The sequence below is a fragment of the Petaurus breviceps genome, unplaced genomic scaffold, assembly GCF_028583685.1.
Source record: "Petaurus breviceps papuanus isolate PSGF00001 unplaced genomic scaffold, PetGlider_PUasm1.0 174, whole genome shotgun sequence".
NCBI classification, from domain to species: Eukaryota; Metazoa; Chordata; class Mammalia; order Diprotodontia; family Petauridae; genus Petaurus; species Petaurus breviceps.
The window spans coordinates 47,536,209-47,553,932 of record NW_027185761.1 but is presented as its reverse complement, the minus strand read 5'-3'; the positions used below and the strand labels follow the sequence as shown (position 1 = coordinate 47,553,932).

Here is a 17,724-nt window from a genome sequence, read left to right as displayed (position 1 = left end):
AAGGAAGGAAGGAAGGAAGGAAGGAAGGAAGGAAGGAAGGAAGGAAGGAAGGAGAGGGGAGACAGAGAAAGGAAGATGAAGGGAGAAAGGGGAAAAGGGGAGAAAGACAAAGAAAGAGGGAAGGGGGGGCACTGATATAATCTGAGAATTTGTTTTCCTTGACTGCATATTATTTATTTAAAGTATTTTGTTTTGTTTTCATTACTGGAGGGGAAAGAAAACAGATTTTTATTCACTGGAAAAAATTATATTTAATTTTTTAAAATACAACAGAAAAGTCAGATGACTCATCCAGGGTCTCACAGAACTCTGTCGAGGTGGGGGAAGTGTTGATTACCTGAGATGTTATAACAAAACTCCCCTTCTCGTTTTCATCTAAGACTGTTCAAATATCTCGCTAACATAAGTGCCTGAGCCCATTTGGACTCGATACTGTCTTTCCTGGATCCTGTTGGCATCAGGGCTGTGAACAGACATCACATCACAAGAAGCCTCCACGAGGTAAAGGGTCTTGGGAAGGGGCCATGGGCTGACAGTGGCCTCCGCTCCAAGATTGGCTTTTTGAGAGAAATAAACACAGGGTATTGCTTTTTTGTCATTTGCTTCTTTGTGATAAAGGGAAAGGGCAATAAAGTGGGCTGGACAAATGAGGTTTTGCTTGTAAAACATGCAAAATGTTCAAAGTCTCTCTCTGCCAAGCTCTCTCTTCAAACATCACTCCAGAATTATAATGCACAAAGGAAAATCTTAGTCCCAGGAACAGCTTTTTTTGCATGTATTTTATATTAAAAGGAACATACTCTCTATTTCATCGTCCTAAAAACTAGGTCATCGAGCCCCCAGAGCACAGGCAAAGTATGATGTATGACTCGTTACCCTGGTGCAGCCGCCACGCTTCCTGCCAGAGAGCCGGGAATCCCACCTAGTCTTACAGGAATAATCACTCCCATCTTGAAAATGATCCCTCACTCACTGTCTTCCAGCCTAGACTCCTAAAAATAGCAGGGAAAGAGGTGGGTGGGCCCCAGGCTGGGTCACATGGAATGTCCCCAGCCTTGACCACCTGTGGGGGGGTGGGATCTTTTTAGTCTTTGTAGTTACAAGGGGGAAGGGGAAGAGAACTAGAAGAGGGGCCAGGCCCTTTTTTTTTTTTCAAAAGTTTGCTTTTAAAGAAATGAGTTTTCCTTTCTCTGCCTCCATACTAAGATAAAGATGCAACAGCCATGTCAGCCCCTACACAGCTACATTTAGATACATGATTCTTAAGAAAACATAAGAAATGTCCTTAAATCCACATGAACCATGGGATACTGTTGAAAAATTGATACTAACAGTATCTTCCCTTTCAAAAAGATTCAAAATGAAATTATGTATTAAAAATACAACACGAGGAAGCTTTAAGGTGAGATCAAGCTCCCGTTTTGCTCTGTCTTCCTTCCCATCCCTGACTCCCCATTGTCTTCTCTCCCCAATTTCTGCCTTTTCTCAGCAATATTCTCAAGGCAGTATGGTCCAGAGGACAGTCAGGGACACTGGGGTCAATACCTGCCTTGGATAAATACAAGGCAGGTGGAACAGGCCCAGACAATTCTCTAAAAAGTTAGCGCCAGGTATGGATCTGCATTGGTGTAGGGAATCTAATTCCCCAATTGGTTCACAGATTTAGAGATCCATCTAATCCAATCTCCTCATTTTACAGGTGAGGAAACTGAGGCCCAAAGAAAGTGACTTGCCAGAGATTAGCAGTTGTAAGAAACAGAGCCTGGATTTGAGTCAGAATTTGAATCTGGGGGATCAAATTCCACATCTAACCTGTCTTTCCAGTCCTTTCTAGACAAGATCCTTGGTCCCCCCACCCAAAAAATACATATTCTAACTGCTTAGACCCTGCCTATGCAACCCCAAAAAAGCCATTTCCAAAAAAAAGATAAAGCAATCAATTATTGCTAAATATGAGTCAAACAGTGTGAGGTGGTGGGGGCACAGAGATGAAAGCAATCCCTGCCCTCAAAAAGGTTTCATTCTACAAGTAAACAGATAAATAAACACAAAGCATTTGGGGGAGGGGACAAGAGGAGAGAGAGAAGCCTTGGTATAGGAGAAGGCAGCATTCTGTAGGTCCTTCAATGCCTTTCAAGCTTCAGAGTCTTCTAAGACCACATCAGTTTGAGAAGCCCACCTCATGGTTAGCACAGGAAGCTTCTCTGGGATTGAATAAACCCAATCCTAGGTCCTCCAGCCCAAGAAGACAAAACTAATGATGGCTAGTCCTGTAGTGCTTTAAAGTTGGCCCGGTCTTCACGGTAGCTCATTCAAGTCTCCTGACCACCTAGAAAGGTAGGTGCTATTATTATCCCCATTTTACAGATTAAGAAACTGAAGCAGATAGTGGTTAAGTGACTGGCCTAGGGTCACACAGCTAACAATTACTATGGCTGTATTTGAACTGGGTCCAAGTCCAGGGTAACACACCTAGGGATCTGGATCATTCTGTGGGCCAAGATTTCTTTTTTTTTTTTTTTTTTTTGGGGGGGGGGGGGCGATGGTCTCCCTATGCTCTAGCATCTCCTACTCAAGGCATACAAAAAGCCTTGTGGTCATCGGCCCTCGAAGAGGGGTCCCCCACAGGCCATGTATTCACTCAAGTGCCCAGGGCCATCTAAGTTCCCTTCTTTCCATCCCTACTCCACAGCTTCTGGCCTTCTCCAACTCCTCCCTAACAGCCTTGCCATCCCTCCCACTCCAATCCCAGTAAGCTGCCATCTTCCCCCATTAAAGCATAAGCCCCTTGAGGGTACAGACTGCCTAGGTGGCCTCTATTGTATTCCCAGAACTCAGCACAGTGCCTGGCACCTAGCGAGGGCTCCATCCGTGCTCTAAGTGCTTCCTAGATACCTTATCTATCTAGACAACAGCTGTATAATCTAGATGCCCAAACCCAGGGCATGTTTATGGCCTGCTCATTTTATAAGGAAACATCTTAGGTCACTCACTGCCCCTGTGAAAGCACCCGCCACCCACATCACACATCTGAAAAGGAATGCAAGAGTAACATAAGCCAAATGCAGAAAAAAGGACTATATAAATAACCCTTGTATTAATAGATTAGCCCTTCCTGGCCCCTGGTCCCTAATAATGGCCACGCCTTCTTAATGGGAGTTACTGGGAGACTTGGGGGGAAGGGGAAGGGGAGGGAGGAGTTATTTTTAAATGGACTGTGGCTTGGCTGGGCGTCTGAGACTCTTCCAAAGGCTGACCAGGACGAAAGCAATGACAGCCTGAAACGAGGCATCACTCAATCTGCTTCCAGCCAGCCCCTGATGGGCTGTGGCTTCAAGTGCTTCTGCAAGGCAAACCACACTAGACTGCCTGGTTCAGCCTGTGGTTCCCCACCCCCAGCCCTCACTGCTTCCAGCATCTGATGGTTTTATAGAGAACTGTCAGCTCTCAAGAAACATTAAAACCCACTTCATTTGGAAGCAGTCATGTGTCAGCTCCCATTTATTCCCTCCATTCGATCCCTCTTCTCTCTCCATCATTCTGTCTAGTTCCCTCTGGGAAAGGACCAGATCTTTGCTACTACAGAGTTCTACTTAGTCTGGAGAATACCACGTTCTCTCCCCTTCCCCCTCCAACACAAGACAACAAGTGTTCCAGAGGTCCGTCAGGTCCCTGTGAGGTTGCTCTGACCGTTTTTCCTACAGCTGGGACCTCTCTCTTTGATTCCTTTGGGGGTATCCCTAGTGGTGATCCACCTACCAGTGGCTCAAAGGGTAGAGATGAGTTTAATTGAATTTCTTGTGTAAGGTCGGGTCAAATCAAAACACTAAGACATCATCCCCTGGCCTCAAGGAGCTTTTACACTCTTAACTGGGGAGGGAAGATGCAGAAGGGCAAAGAGAAATGAGCCAGGTCACAACCCAGGGGGTTAGTTAAGAAAGATTCCCTGAGTTTGAATTGGTCTTGAAGATTCATTCCCTCTACAGGTGTCTTTTTCTTTTTATTAAGGAAACATCATGACAAAAACAAAACACTGCCCCTGCCCATCTTCAAGCCACTGAAATTCTAAGTGGGGAAAAATACAGAGAGCTCAAATGTAAAGGTGCTAGTCACTAAACTGTAGATAAGGATCCCTGAAGGCTGCCTATTGACTTAGAAGACCACAAACTAACATCACCTATGTTTTATTGTATTTTTACTTATTTTGATAAATGCTTTCCAATTATAGTTTCATCTGGCTCAGGCCCGCTCAGGAGGGTTGGGGCTGCATGTCTGACACCTCTGCACTAAGGATATCTCTAAAAGCTGCAGAAAAGATATGAATCTGAATTGGGTTTTGGGCTTTTTCTCCCCTGGGAGTTCAATATGCCAATGAAATCACGAGTCCAATTCCCTATCCTATCTAGAGAACAGAGTGAGGGCATCATCCGAAGTTTTAGTCTACCACTCCCACCTTAAAAAAGCTTGATAACAGTAATTAAGCCTTCAAAATAGAGGCTCCACAAATTTAACATCCCAACTGTTGGAAATCTGAGTCCTTTCCATCTTAAAAGTACCCCATCCCATCCCCCCCACAAAAGATCTTGAAATTACGTAAGTCACACCAAGACACGTAATTCCACAAACTCACAGCTTAGAAGTGAGCAAAAGATTTTTTGTTTTTCTAAACTATTGTCGACAGGTTTCTTTATAAGACATAAATAAAGAGCTTAAAATTGCTGGTAATCCCAATCTCCACCCTGATGGAGGAAGCTGCTGAAACATAGTTTCAGGTTCAAGGCTGGCTTCTTGAAGGGCCCAGCAGACTGCCACTGCCAGAGGAATTATTATTAACCTTGTTTGAGGCAGAGAAGGCCTAGCTAAGCCCCTCTGGTGCATTACACTACACCTTGGTTTCCTGGGAGATAAGAGGTGGGCTGGCATCAAATATCACCTGGGAGTATCCCCTTCTCCCTCCACGTGAGCCATTTCCTTTCAGCAGGGAAACTTACATGGCCAGGTGTGTTAACTGAATTATTCCCACAGAGCTTTGCATGGAGCTGAGGGGAGGGCGAAGAGGAAAGGAGAACCCGTGTCTCCCTATTGCCAGGTTGCCAGGGAGGCTTATACCAAATTTAATTGCAATGCTATGATGCTGCGGTCTTGACTGGGTGGCAAAAGAAGAGGGAAGAAATGAACGTTTTTCATTAAAGGCACCAAGAACCCAAGGGATGTTAATGGTCCAAGCTAGCTACAGAGGGCATCACGGGGCACCCAACAGGCTGAGTTCTTAACCTGGAGGCCGTGAACTTCCTTTTTAAACCTATTTGACAACTTTGTCAATATAACTGGTTTCCTTTTTTAATTCCATGCATTTTTATTTTGTCCACTTAAAAATAATTGTTTCAGGGGCGGCCAGGTGGCTCAGCGAGTAAGAGTACCGGCTCCAGTGTTGGGACGACCTGGAGATCGAATCCGGGCTCAGACACTCAGCACCACACCCAGGAATAACTGGCCGTGTAACCTTGAGCAAGTTACTTAACCCCAATTGCTTAAAAATAAAAAAATAAAATAAAATAATTGTTTCAAAATGGGATTCAGAGGCTTCACTCGTGTACTAAGGGGTACAGGACAGAAATAAAGCTATGGGGCTCCCTCTGCTCCAACACCCCTGAGGCAGACTCACACTTCCTGTAGCTTCACCAAGTCCTCAAAAGCAGCCGGACGGATCTCCGTCAGCTTGTTGTTACTCAGGTTTCTAGAAAGAGAATGAAAAACAAAAGGCATTAGAATTCGCTGCAACAGACTTCCCATGGAGAGATCCTGGACCAGGAATTAAGTATGCTCTGGGTTCAAATTCCACCTTAGACACTTCCTAGATGAATGAACCAGGGAGAGCTTCAGTTTCCTCATCTGGAAAATGAGGAATAACTGAACAAGTCACAAGGCTGTGGGTGGTGTTAAGCCCCAAACAGAATAATGTGGGCAATGAGACAATGTGGGCAAAGTGCTTTTCAAAACTTACAAAGTGCTATACAATGCAAATGATTATTATGCCACTACTATTCCTAACAATATCCCTCCCTGCTTAGAACCAGAACTAGTCCTTTGGGTTTAATGGATTATACCAGGACAAGCTTTTATTTTGTTTTTGTTTTGTTTGCTCTAAACCTAATTCATTTCCTTCTTTTAAAAACAAAAAAGCAAAGAAAATGGTTCCTTTTTAGTTAACACTAACAAGTCGGAGACATTTTTTTTTAATGTGAAGATGTGCTGATATATGCCAGCTTTCTGCTGGCCCTTATGATGTCATCACTCAGCCCGGTCCTTGACTGGCTAACCTCAGGCCAAGCATGCAGACCCCTCAGTTCCTTCATCCTCTCTGATAAGCCCAGTCTATCTCAAGCACCTTTTCATCACTTACCTTCCTTAAACCAAATTCCTTCAGCATCGTACTGGCTCTGCCCTTCACTCTACATCGGAAGGCATTTGGTTTTATCATCAAGTCTAAGGACTAACTAATGCAAAGCCTTCGATTTGAAAGCATCATACTAAGTGTCACCCATGGTACAGGGAAGGGGAGAGCAGGGAGGATCAGAAGAAGGCTTAGGGACTTGCCAAGTGAAGATGACCAGATGGATAAAACTTCAGACCAGAGGAAGCCAGCTGTCTTATAGAATGACTAGTACTCAGGATTGAATCTTAGACGACCCCCCCAATTAATAAAGACTGAAAGTAATCATTACAGACTAAAGGAGGGAGGGGGGAATCCATCAATATGCCAGTAGATCAGAGTCCTGGATTAAGAATCAGAACTGGGTTTAGTTAGACCCTAGCTCTGATTGTGTGACCCTTGGCCTTGGCTTCTTCATCAGTAAAATGAGGGGATTAGCTTAGATTTACTCCCAAGATCCCTTCTACCACTAAGTTATGATACTATTAATTTCTTGATTATTGGGGTCAGAACAGAAAAACAATGGATGAATGCTGCTTTTCCTAAAAATGTCTTACAGGCAGTCTCAACTATTTATAAGTGATTTATCTAGTGTCTAAATAATTACAACTTCTACAACCAGAATGTCAGAAGCAGGATTTGTACCCCAGGTTTTCCTGACTCCCAAGGGAACCCAGGGCTCAGTAATTCCTCACCCCCACCCCACCCACAGTGCTGTAGCAGCATGGTTCTAGGTCAATGGATTTGGCCATATTTGGGGGGGGGGACACCAGCTACACAGAGTCTCCCCACCACTCTGACTTTATAACCAATAATTAATGAAAGGGTTAACAAGATGACAATATGTATACAAAGGATTTTGTAACTTGGAATTCAATCCCATTAATATTTATAAAGTGACTACTATGTGCCAGGCATTGTACTAAGTGCTTGAAAGAACTATAATTCAGGTCATTATTTTAATTATCCACATTACTTGGAAACGCTGGGCATCTGTTTGATTCCAATGACACTAGCAATGGGAAGGCACTTTCCCAAGGTCACACAGGAAGCTGCAGACCTCAGGATTTGAACTCAAATCCTCTCTGTAACCTCCAAATCCAGGGTCCATTCCACCACGGCACATTTATCAAATGAACGTTCCACCCTGCTCCCCCAACAGCAACCCAAATCCTTCCTCAATGCTTATCCCGCCACATATAAATGAGTGGCATGAATTCCTGCCACCCTCGTTTTCAATTTCAAGCCCTTATTTTCCTTATCCCACCAAAGGTTGAGTCTGACTTCTCCTCCAACCTCACCCTCTTTTTCTACTACTATTTCTCCTTTCGAAAACTCCTTCCATTTCACCTAATGCACCAAATCTACTCACCTGGCCACCCTAACTACCACTGCAAAGGGTGTGAAGATTTCCACGTTCATGAAGACTCTTTGTCCTTAGCTGTTTGTGCCTGGAATTCCACAAAATCATCTCACCTTAAAAAGTGTGACTCACTGAGGGCCCTCCTCCTTCTTTTAACTGCACTCCAGGGACTTCGGAAATCAATACTGGCCTCCAGCAGCTATCTGTTCTACCACAACTCAAAGACATTCATCTAAATAAAAGTCACCCTGCATTTTAAGCCAGCAGTACATTTAAAAGCCAAGTCCATGTTCACAGCACAGCTAGAATCATAGCACAATTTGTCTGAAGATTATATTACTATAAAGATAGAAGCTGCCTACTGCTTTTGTTGGGGGCGAGGTGGAAGGAGGAAGCAGACAGGGGAGCTGGGTTTTTGTTTTTTTGTTTTTAATCACATAGTAAAAGTCAGGTTTGAGCCTGCCTAAAGCTCAGGGCTCTTATTAAAGGGTCCCAGAACTCAACAGAGGTTGTGTTTATAAAAGAAAATCCCAGAGCACTGTGAGTCAACCCAAACCAAACAACGGGGAAATCAAATGCATTAAGAGACAGAGGTTTTTATAAGTCTCAGAAAAGCTGATCCACAGAACAGAAAGCAGGTTACTTCTTTGCTTGGGTCTGTGCTATCACGAAACTTGACAATCTTGTAAGACTGTCAAGGCTTTGAGAAAGGTGCTTTAGGAATGGAGAAAGATAAATGGGCAGATTTTTCAAAAGAAGTGTGAGAATATGAAAACTGGGTCCAGAAACTTTAAATTCCTGGTCAAATTCTAAGATCTATCATTAAAGGGAAGGGTTGTTGACAAATAGAAAGAAGAGAACTAATCATTAAAAGAAACAAACCCAACATGGCTTCATCAAGAACAGGTCATGCCATACTGCCCTCACGTTACTATACAGCAGGGTACCAGACTAGTTAACCAGGAGATAAAGTAAACATTACCAGCAAAGTATCTGGCAAACTTACTGAGGGGGATGAACTGGAGAAATTGGCCACAGAACAGTCCAGTTATGTGAAATTTAGAACAGCCTGCCCAAAATGCACTGAGGAGTAACAGCCGTCAAGATGACTAATGAAATCTCAGGAAAAGGAAGTAATAGTCTGGCTGTCGTCTATCCTTCCCAGATCGCCTTTGTGATATTTTATTCTTCTTGGGTAGTCACATTTTAGAGAAGACAAGGACAAACTGGACACAATCCAGGAAGGGTAACTAGAATGTTACCAACATCTGAAATAACAATCAGATGAAGGAACTGAAGGTGTTTTGCCTGGAGCAGAGAAGACTGAGGATAAAAAAAAAATTAAAAAAAAAAAGACAGAAGGATAACATGATTGTTGTCTTCCTTGTTCAAAGAACTATCAAAGGGAAGAAGGATAAGATGTACCAAAGGGGAGAAAGGCAGACATGAAGAAATTTGATGGGATACCTCAGAGACATAGGGGGTTCACTCCCCAGGTCTCCAAGCAAAGGAAGTGTGTGACCACTTGTGGCGGATCCTACAGATCCCCATGGACACTAGGGTATATTGTTTCTAATTCAGAATCCTAGCACCCTAACATTCCTATGGATGATGTAAAAAAAAAGGGGGTCAGCAGAATATATAGCAATATCAAGAGACAGATGGATGACACTATTTCTACAAAATGCTAAAAGACCAATGGTAATCTTTTAAGGTCCAGTGGAACATCACCATTTCCCTTCTTAGGAAATAATGAACACAGAGAATAAAAAGAATCACAAAAAGACTTGCATGAACTGATGCAAAGTAGGCAGAACTGAGGAAACAAGATACAAAATGACAAGAATAATGTACATAGAACAAAGATAAGCAAACGGAATGCTTTGAAATTATAATGACCAAGTATGGACGCAAAGAATAAAAATGAGAAGATACTATCCTGGGCAAGCTTCTTTGCAGATGAGGGACCATGGGTGTGGAACACTACATAATAACATCAAACCTTTTGTTTGTTTGCTTGTTATGTTAGTTCTGGAGAATTTTCTTCTTCTTTCCTTATTTAAAATTTATTATAAGGAATGGCTCTCTGTAAGGAAGTGGAAGGATACTACATGAAAAGTAGGTGATGCAAAAACAAAAGATAATCAATAAAAATTTATTCTTAAATAAAATGATGAAAGTCTTTCAGGATGCTTAGCAAATCCTCTGTGAAGAGAACTAAGTAGGAAATTCAGATTTTTTTAACCCAATGAGTATTCTACTGCTTAAGAAATGGCGAGATGTCAAGCATTCTGCCTACAATATGCTTGAGTACCATATGGCCAGATTAAAATGTAATTGGGAAATGTTTGACAAAATAAATGAAAATAAAATACAATGTTAATTTGTGGTTTTCTAAGTCAATATGTTGAGTTTGAAAGGGCTTAAGTAGGATCAGATACCTGGAACTAGAAAATACCTTAGGATCATCTAGTCCCAAACCTTTATTTTATAGATGAGGAAATTAAGGCCTACAGATAGAAAATACCTTGCCCAATATCACGCAGCTATGTAGAAGCAGCACCAAATTGACTAAATCTATGTCTTTTCCTCCTGGTACCAAGCTGCCTCCCAGGCCATGGCTATTAAAACTGATTTCCTGAAATGGACTGCCACGTGCACAGAGATCAGGGTGAATGGGGGAGGGGCAGAGAATGAAGGGGTTACCTTTACAATTTTAAAGGATTCCTATTTCAAGCAGCAAGATAAACACCTGAAAAAAAATTCTTTTGAAGTACACTATTTTTTTTTCCTACTCGCACCAAGTTCCCCCTCTCCAGGTTCAATAGCTAAATTTTTGTTCAGTTGCAGGTTTCAGATTCTCCTGTCAAAACAATTTATCTGTCAGCAGCACAGACTTTGTCAGAAGCCATTTCTGAACCTTTCAGCAACCAGTAGAAAGGCCCAAGGAAGAGTCTGGGAATTCAGTTACTGCCAAGCCTGCTTTCATTAAACATTCTGTCAGCCACTGTCATAACACACATCTGAATGGCCGGGACACAAAGGGTGGGCAGAGCCCTGAACAATCAGGACCTGCCACGGAAAGCCTTCTGGCTAATCTGTCCAGAGGTAAGTACGGAACACACAGTAAGTTGGAGAGGTGGAGGGAGGGAGGCAGGCAGGGTGCCATGTCTCCTCCAGCCTGGACACGCCATCCCCAGCATCACGTTTTTAAAGACAATTTTCTAGACTGAGTTGTATGTGCACATGTGAATGTGTTTGAGCTCACCCCTGCTAAAGAAAACCCCTTTTACCTGAAACATCCTGATTTACAAAAGATTTTTGGATCTGAAATTTTGAGTTTTCCCTAGAATTCAATTTGAGTTTTGCTTTTTGCTTTAATTCTTTAAAGAAGTATAGTGTTCTTAAGGAAGTTTGTGTATCTTGACACACACACTAGTTGTATGTGGTATCTCTCAGGGTCCTGAGAGTCTTGTGTTTCGACCTCAATTACCCCTAAACTTGGGAGTAGGGGAGCTCAGGGCCTCAGTTTTCTCATCTGTAAAATGAAGGGGATGGATGAACTATAAAATGTTTTCTAGTTTAAACCTACTGCTCTATCTTTGATCCAAGCCACAGAAGAGCTGTGGGTCTGAATGGGTGAAAAGACATTAGTCCTCAGAATCTGCAGGTCCTGGCCACACTCGCTTCAAATGCTGTAAAAATACACAAACCTCTCTAACTTTGCGTGGCAAATTTTTTTTATGCCTCCTATATACAGACAGCCTTTGTCTTCCCTGGGAACCAAGTTTTTAATCTTATTCCTATCTGCATGTTAACCATAAAGCCCCCCCCCCCCCCACATACACACCAGGAAATGCCATCCTTCATTTTACTTCCCCTCCAGACCTATAATTCCATCAATTTTATCAGCATGTACATAATACACCCAACACCTTCCTGGATTACAGGTGAAAACACACTTTCGCTGACTTTGATGTTGGCAAAGCACAATCCAATTGAGTCCCTCGAAATTACTTCATCCTCAGCCTTCAAAATCTCCTTTCTTTCCTTTGGAATAGCTTTCCCCAGGCAAGGGAAAATACCCTTTGGGTTCCAAGTCATTGCAAGTTACCTGCTACCCCCTCACACCCACCACTGCAGCCATTTCCAATGCAGATTTCCATCAGTCACCAGCTGGTACTACAGGACATGAAATCTGGACAGGGGACATCTGTTTAGAAGAAAGGCAAGAGGAAGGAAGGGAGGGCCACTTTCCAAAGCTCAGTTATCAGACCAACTCCCTTTTTTCTTTCCTTACCCTAAATACACATCTTTCACACAACAGGCTTTTGTATATTTGTTGGATTCTATGGGTAGACTTCAAAGTATCTCCTCCCTCTATGGACTCCACCAGACCATGCCCTGTTGTCCCCATCTTCTGGGCTATGGCCTCCAATTATTATGGTGAATCTTTGATCCAGAGCTGGAAGCGATGATAGACGCTGCTGAGACCTCATTTTAGTGGACCGATTTATCCCAGGGTAAGGGGATAGAGCTGGGATTCAAACCCAGAGCCTGACTCCAAACCGAAATTATCTGTCAAAGTGCTTTGGAAGCTATAATGGCAAAGGATTTTTTTTTTTCATGTTTATAGCACACAGAAAAACAATTCATCACCTTAATTCCCCAGAGCTAACAGTTAGTCCTTATTCCAAGCTCCCCATTCTAAAAAGGAAAAACTCATCCTGGAAAGAAAGTAGGAAACAGGAGATATGATCACTCACTCAATTTATTTTCCTCCCTCGTTTTGACAAAGTAATTACCAGCCTCTAGAGAGCCTGCAATTAATTACTAGAAAGCATCGTGTTACATTAGGACATTTCTTCTCTCTCCCAGAAATGATACTGCTACTCAAGGCAGAGGAGGGGGGACCACTATTGAGACCAGGAGCTGCAGAATTAGAGTAAAGTGAGAACTCCTGGCCTTATTCCTCAGCAGGACATCCAAAACTCAGAGGGCTGGGGGCTCATGGCCACCAAGAGGGGTGAGCTCATTTCCTGATCCACTGGAGTTAGCAGGCAAATACTGGGGCAGCACCACCCTTCCCTGCCTGGAAGTGGACACTAACAAAACATACACTTTTTTCAACTCGCTCAGCCAGGACCACAGAGTTAGAGCCAGAGGGAAACTTATTATTAAGAGCTCATCTACATCAATCCTCCCATTTTGTAGAAAAGAAAATTAGGAAATTTATTAAGAGTTCATCTAGTTCAATCCTCCTATTTTAGAGATGAGAAAGTTAAGAAATTTACTAAGAGCTTATCCACTTCAATATTCCTGTTTTACAGAAGAGAAAGTTAAGGCCCAGAGAGGTGATGGGCTTTGGCTAATCCCCCTGAGTAAGTGGCATGACCAGGATTTGAACGCAGGTCCCCCACTATGAACTGTCCATTCTTATCACCACAAGGAGAGAGGTCCCTCTTTGGAAGAAAAGTAGGATCTGAACTGGGTAGAGACAGGTGTAAACAAGTTAAAAAGAGAGAGGCATTCCAGCAGAGACAATGCCAGAAAGAAAAATGTATAATGACAGAAATTCATATTTCTATGCCATTTTTCCTAACAACAACGGATGCATCATTAACCCTATTTTTGTTGTTCATTTATTTCTGACACTTCAGTACCCCATTCAGGGTTTTCTTGGCAAAGATAATGGAGTGGTTTGACATTTCTTTCTCCAGCACATTTTACAGATGAGGCAACTGGCAGACAGGGTTCAATGGCTTGCCCAGGGTCACAACGCTAGGAAGTATCTGAGGCCAGAGTTGAACTCAGCAAGATGAGTTTTCCTGACTCCAGGCCCACTGTTCTATGCACTGTGCTATCTAACTGTCCTGAAAAAAACAACATAAACATTTTTACAGAGAGGGAAATGACTTGATGACTAGAACTCACCTCTCCTCTGACTCCCAAATCCCATAAGCCTTTCATCTGATGGATTGTGAGGAATTAAAAAAAAAAAAAGAGAAAAGTGAAGTAAGATCTGATAGTACCTCATTTGGAAAAACGAGAGGTTTAGCCTGTGTACCTCCATCTCCAAAGCCAGGGTACTCAATGGCTGCAGTAGGAGACATAAACACAGTACCTGCCATAGGCAGTGACCGGTATGCCAGGAACTTATTCCTCAGCAGGACATCCAAAAATCAGAGGACTGGGGGCTCATGGCCACCAAGAGGGGTGAGCTCACTTCCCGATCCACAGGAGTAGCAGGCCAATTCTGGGGAGGTGCCACCCTTCCCTGCCTGGAAGTGCATACCAAAACAATGTACACATTTTGTTTCACATAAGGGAATGGAGTAAGAAAGGGCCGGAGAGGTCGGCTGTGGCCGCCCGTGAAGGCAGTGCCCCAGCCTGCCCCAAAGAAAGTCAGGCATTTACCCTGAAGGAAGGTTCCTGAGTAGAAAACTGCTGCACTGAATAAAATGAGTGCTGAGTGATATATTCTCTCCTGGGAGCAAATTCTAGCATTTCCCTAGAACACAGGTTCTTAACCTGGGGTCCCTGAGCTTTTTTTAAATATATTTTATTAATAACATTTCAAAAGAATTGGTTTCCTTTGTAATCAGATGTATTTTATCTTATGCACTTAAAACATTCTGGAAGGGGTCCATAAGCTTCAGCAGACTGCCAAAGGGGGCTAGGATATAAAAATGGCAGAGTTAAATGCTTAATAGATGTCTGATGACTGACAAGAATGCTGAAGATTGGCTGGAATCAGGAAGGACCTGATTTCAAATCCCAGCTAGCTAAGCAGGGAGGTTAATGAAACTTTCTGAGCCTCAGTTTTCCCATCTATAAAAATGGAGAAAATAATATTTGAGCTACTGCCCTCTCTGTGTGCCCTGAGTCTAGCACAGGAAGGAGGCTTACTAAGTACAGTTTGATGTATGTATCCTGCAGTCACGTGGCTTCTCCAGGAACCAAAAATCACCCAGTTCTGAGAGCAGTGTGCTGGGGTGGGGGGTATTTAGTACACCCACTGCAGGCTCTGACCAAGTTTCAAAACATTCACTCACAATCAATCCGGATCAACAGTGTTGAGCATTGCTCATCAAGGGAGTCCCCAGAATCAATGTTTCCATCAAAAGCTTACACGCCAAATGGAGAAAACCACTTAACCCTTAGCTGGCTGTGAGAGCCATTCAGGTAAATCGCTCTCACTTTAAATACTTGGTGAATGTAGGCATCTCTTCCTCCTGAATTCACTATGATAGAGTGCTATAAGTGCAGGACCTGGGAGTCAGGAAAGATTCGAGTCCCAAGGACTCTTTTAGGAGAGCCTTAGAGCAGAAGGCCTCAGGCTTTGTGGCACCCCACAGAAAGCTCATGGGGAGAAGGCATTTAAACAACTATGAACAAACACACTATCGGTAGGATAAATGGAGAAAACCAACGAAGAGAAACCACTAAGATTAAGGAATGAAGAAGCTGGGATTTGGGTTGAGACTTAAGGGAAACATGGAGGCAGAGACAAGGAGGGAGAGAGTTTGAATTTAATGACCAGCTTACTTGGCCTCAGTTTCCTCATTTGCAAAATGGGGATAAATTAGCACCTCCCTGGTAGGGTTGTTGTGAGGGCCCAAGGAGGGAATGTTTGCAGGTGTTCTGAAAACCTTGAAGGGTGAGAACTTTGATAATACAACAGTCACTACACAGATGAGGAAATCAACTAAATGAAGCTGACTGACCTTGGGCAAATAACTTCCCTTCTAAGTCTGTCCCCTCATCTGTAGTACTGTGCCAGTCATTTGGCCCTTTACAGGCTGGCAAAATGCCAGGCAGACTTCTTCTCAAGCAATTTCTCACAAAAGCAAAGATTTAAGTCTGGAAAAGCCCTGAGAGGCCTTCTTGTCCAACTCCCTCATTTACAGATGGAGAAACTGAGGCCCAGGATGGTGAAATCACAGGGATACAGGTGAACCCAAATCCTTACCTCACTCCAACATCTGTGTCTTCTCCCGCTCCTCCACACTACAGGAGAGGATGAATCAAACCTGGCATAGCAAGGAAGAAGCCTGTATTTTCTGAAGCTGGGTCACATTTTGTTTTTGCTACTATATATCCCACCCCATGCTTAATAAGTGTTCAAATCCTACTCTTACACAGCATGCAGTTTATATTCACAGATTATCCATCAGATTACCCCTAGTTCTCTGACCACTTTGAGAGAAATTAAACTATGCCATTAGCCAAAGAGAACAGCATTTACCTCCATGGTGCTTTCCAACTTCCATCAAAAATCGCCATTCCTCAATCAGGTATGGTCAATGGCACCCACATCTATTGGCCCAGCAGCCATAGGAAAGGTGGTTTAGAAGGGAGACTGAAAGACTGAAAGACTCCCCATCAAGCTCTTTGCCCAGGTCAGGCCAGGACCCCCAGGCACCAGCCCCTCCAAAAAGCACTCATCATTTATTCTTTTGAGCACAGTTCAGGCTTTTGACTGACCCCCTTACTACTTAGAAAGGACTATTGGGAAAAGGGACAAGAAGCTATCACCCACGCTCTGGAGAGGGGAAAACCAGTCAGGCAGTGAATGGCATTGTAAACCCAAGACGCTCTCCAAAGTAAAGCAGCCTTCAGGTTTGCCAAGGTCTCCTCGGGTCACACAGCTTCCTTGATTGTCTCCCTCCCTCCCAAACCATTCGCAGGTGCTCACTCAGGTAGGCTAGCCACCTGTGAAACCACCTCTGGCTTGTGAAATGCATCTTATCAAATGATACTCATTTACTAAGGCCCTTTTCAAACCTTAATCCTCCCAACTTCCGGAAAGGGCAGTTCTGAGGCAGCCTTTGCAACCTTCCATCTGGAATCACTGCTTCAAGAGGACTGGGAGGTCACCCAGAAACAAACATCCCCCTCTCGAGACTTTTGGAGTCTGAGAAACCAAGGCTCAACCTGTAAAATGAGGAAGCTGTCCTGGTTGACTCCAACGTCCCACGTCCCCTCTCCAGCTAAAGCTATAGATCCTCTCCATAATGGTTATTATGAAGACAACATCCAGGACAGGCATTGAAATGTCCTCTAGCTTGAAACTATGTTTCCTGGTTTCATAGAACATTGTTATTCAATGAGCAGAGATTACATCAATTTAGGGGCAGGTAGAGACAAATATTTATTAAGGACCTACCATGTGTCCAGTGCCGTGGCCAAGTGCTTTACAGGTATCGGCCCAACTGAATGGAGAGAATGCTGGATGTGATGTCAGGGAAATAGACCCAATCTCAGATGTGCCACTTACTGTTTGTGTGATCCTAGACGGGATCATTTTAACACTCTCTTTGGATCTCATTTTATATTTATCTTTGTTATTTATTATTTGTTTTATCTATTTTACAGATAAATAAAATGAGGAGGTTGGACACAGCCTCTAAGGACCTTTTTCTGGCTCTGAATACACAATCCCACAATGGCCATATGGGGCGTCTAGTTCGTCACAATGTGTAATTAAAAGTCATATAAATGTCATACATAAAAGTCACCAAGTCTTCCACAGAGGCCCATTTCTACCATCCTTTGCCAAGATACAGACATAAACATACTTATATTCTAATAAAATCCTGATGAAAACAGACTTTTTTAAAACTGATGTGCATCCCAAAAAGACAGATCTCTATTTGTGGATTCCTCCAAAGGTCACTAAGTACCTAAGAGTGGTTCTGGTTGGCTCTCCCAGTTTAGTCCCAGAAATTTAAAGATGGTGGCTACTCAGAAATAAAGATGAAGAACCTTTGGAATTATAAAGTCGATGGAAGAGGAAAAGAGAGGACATCCAATTTACAGAAATTGAATTTGGCCACAACTTTTCAGGAACACAGCTCTTCTGTCAAGTGAGTTACACCCATAACTGGACGCTGGGGATAACATACAAATCCAGATTGAAAAGGTC

The 17,724-nt window shown here is 43.1% G+C and overlaps 1 protein-coding gene across 1 annotated transcript in view; it reads right to left on the bottom strand.

The window, feature by feature from the left end:
* Positions 1–17,724, bottom strand: part of LRIG1 (leucine rich repeats and immunoglobulin like domains 1) — a 132,467-nt gene that overhangs the window by 77,948 nt on the left and 36,795 nt on the right. The window contains exon 2 of the mRNA XM_069084163.1: positions 5,666–5,737. Within this exon, the coding sequence (XP_068940264.1) occupies positions 5,666–5,737 (72 nt within the window). The remainder of the gene's footprint in view (positions 1–5,665; positions 5,738–17,724) is intronic.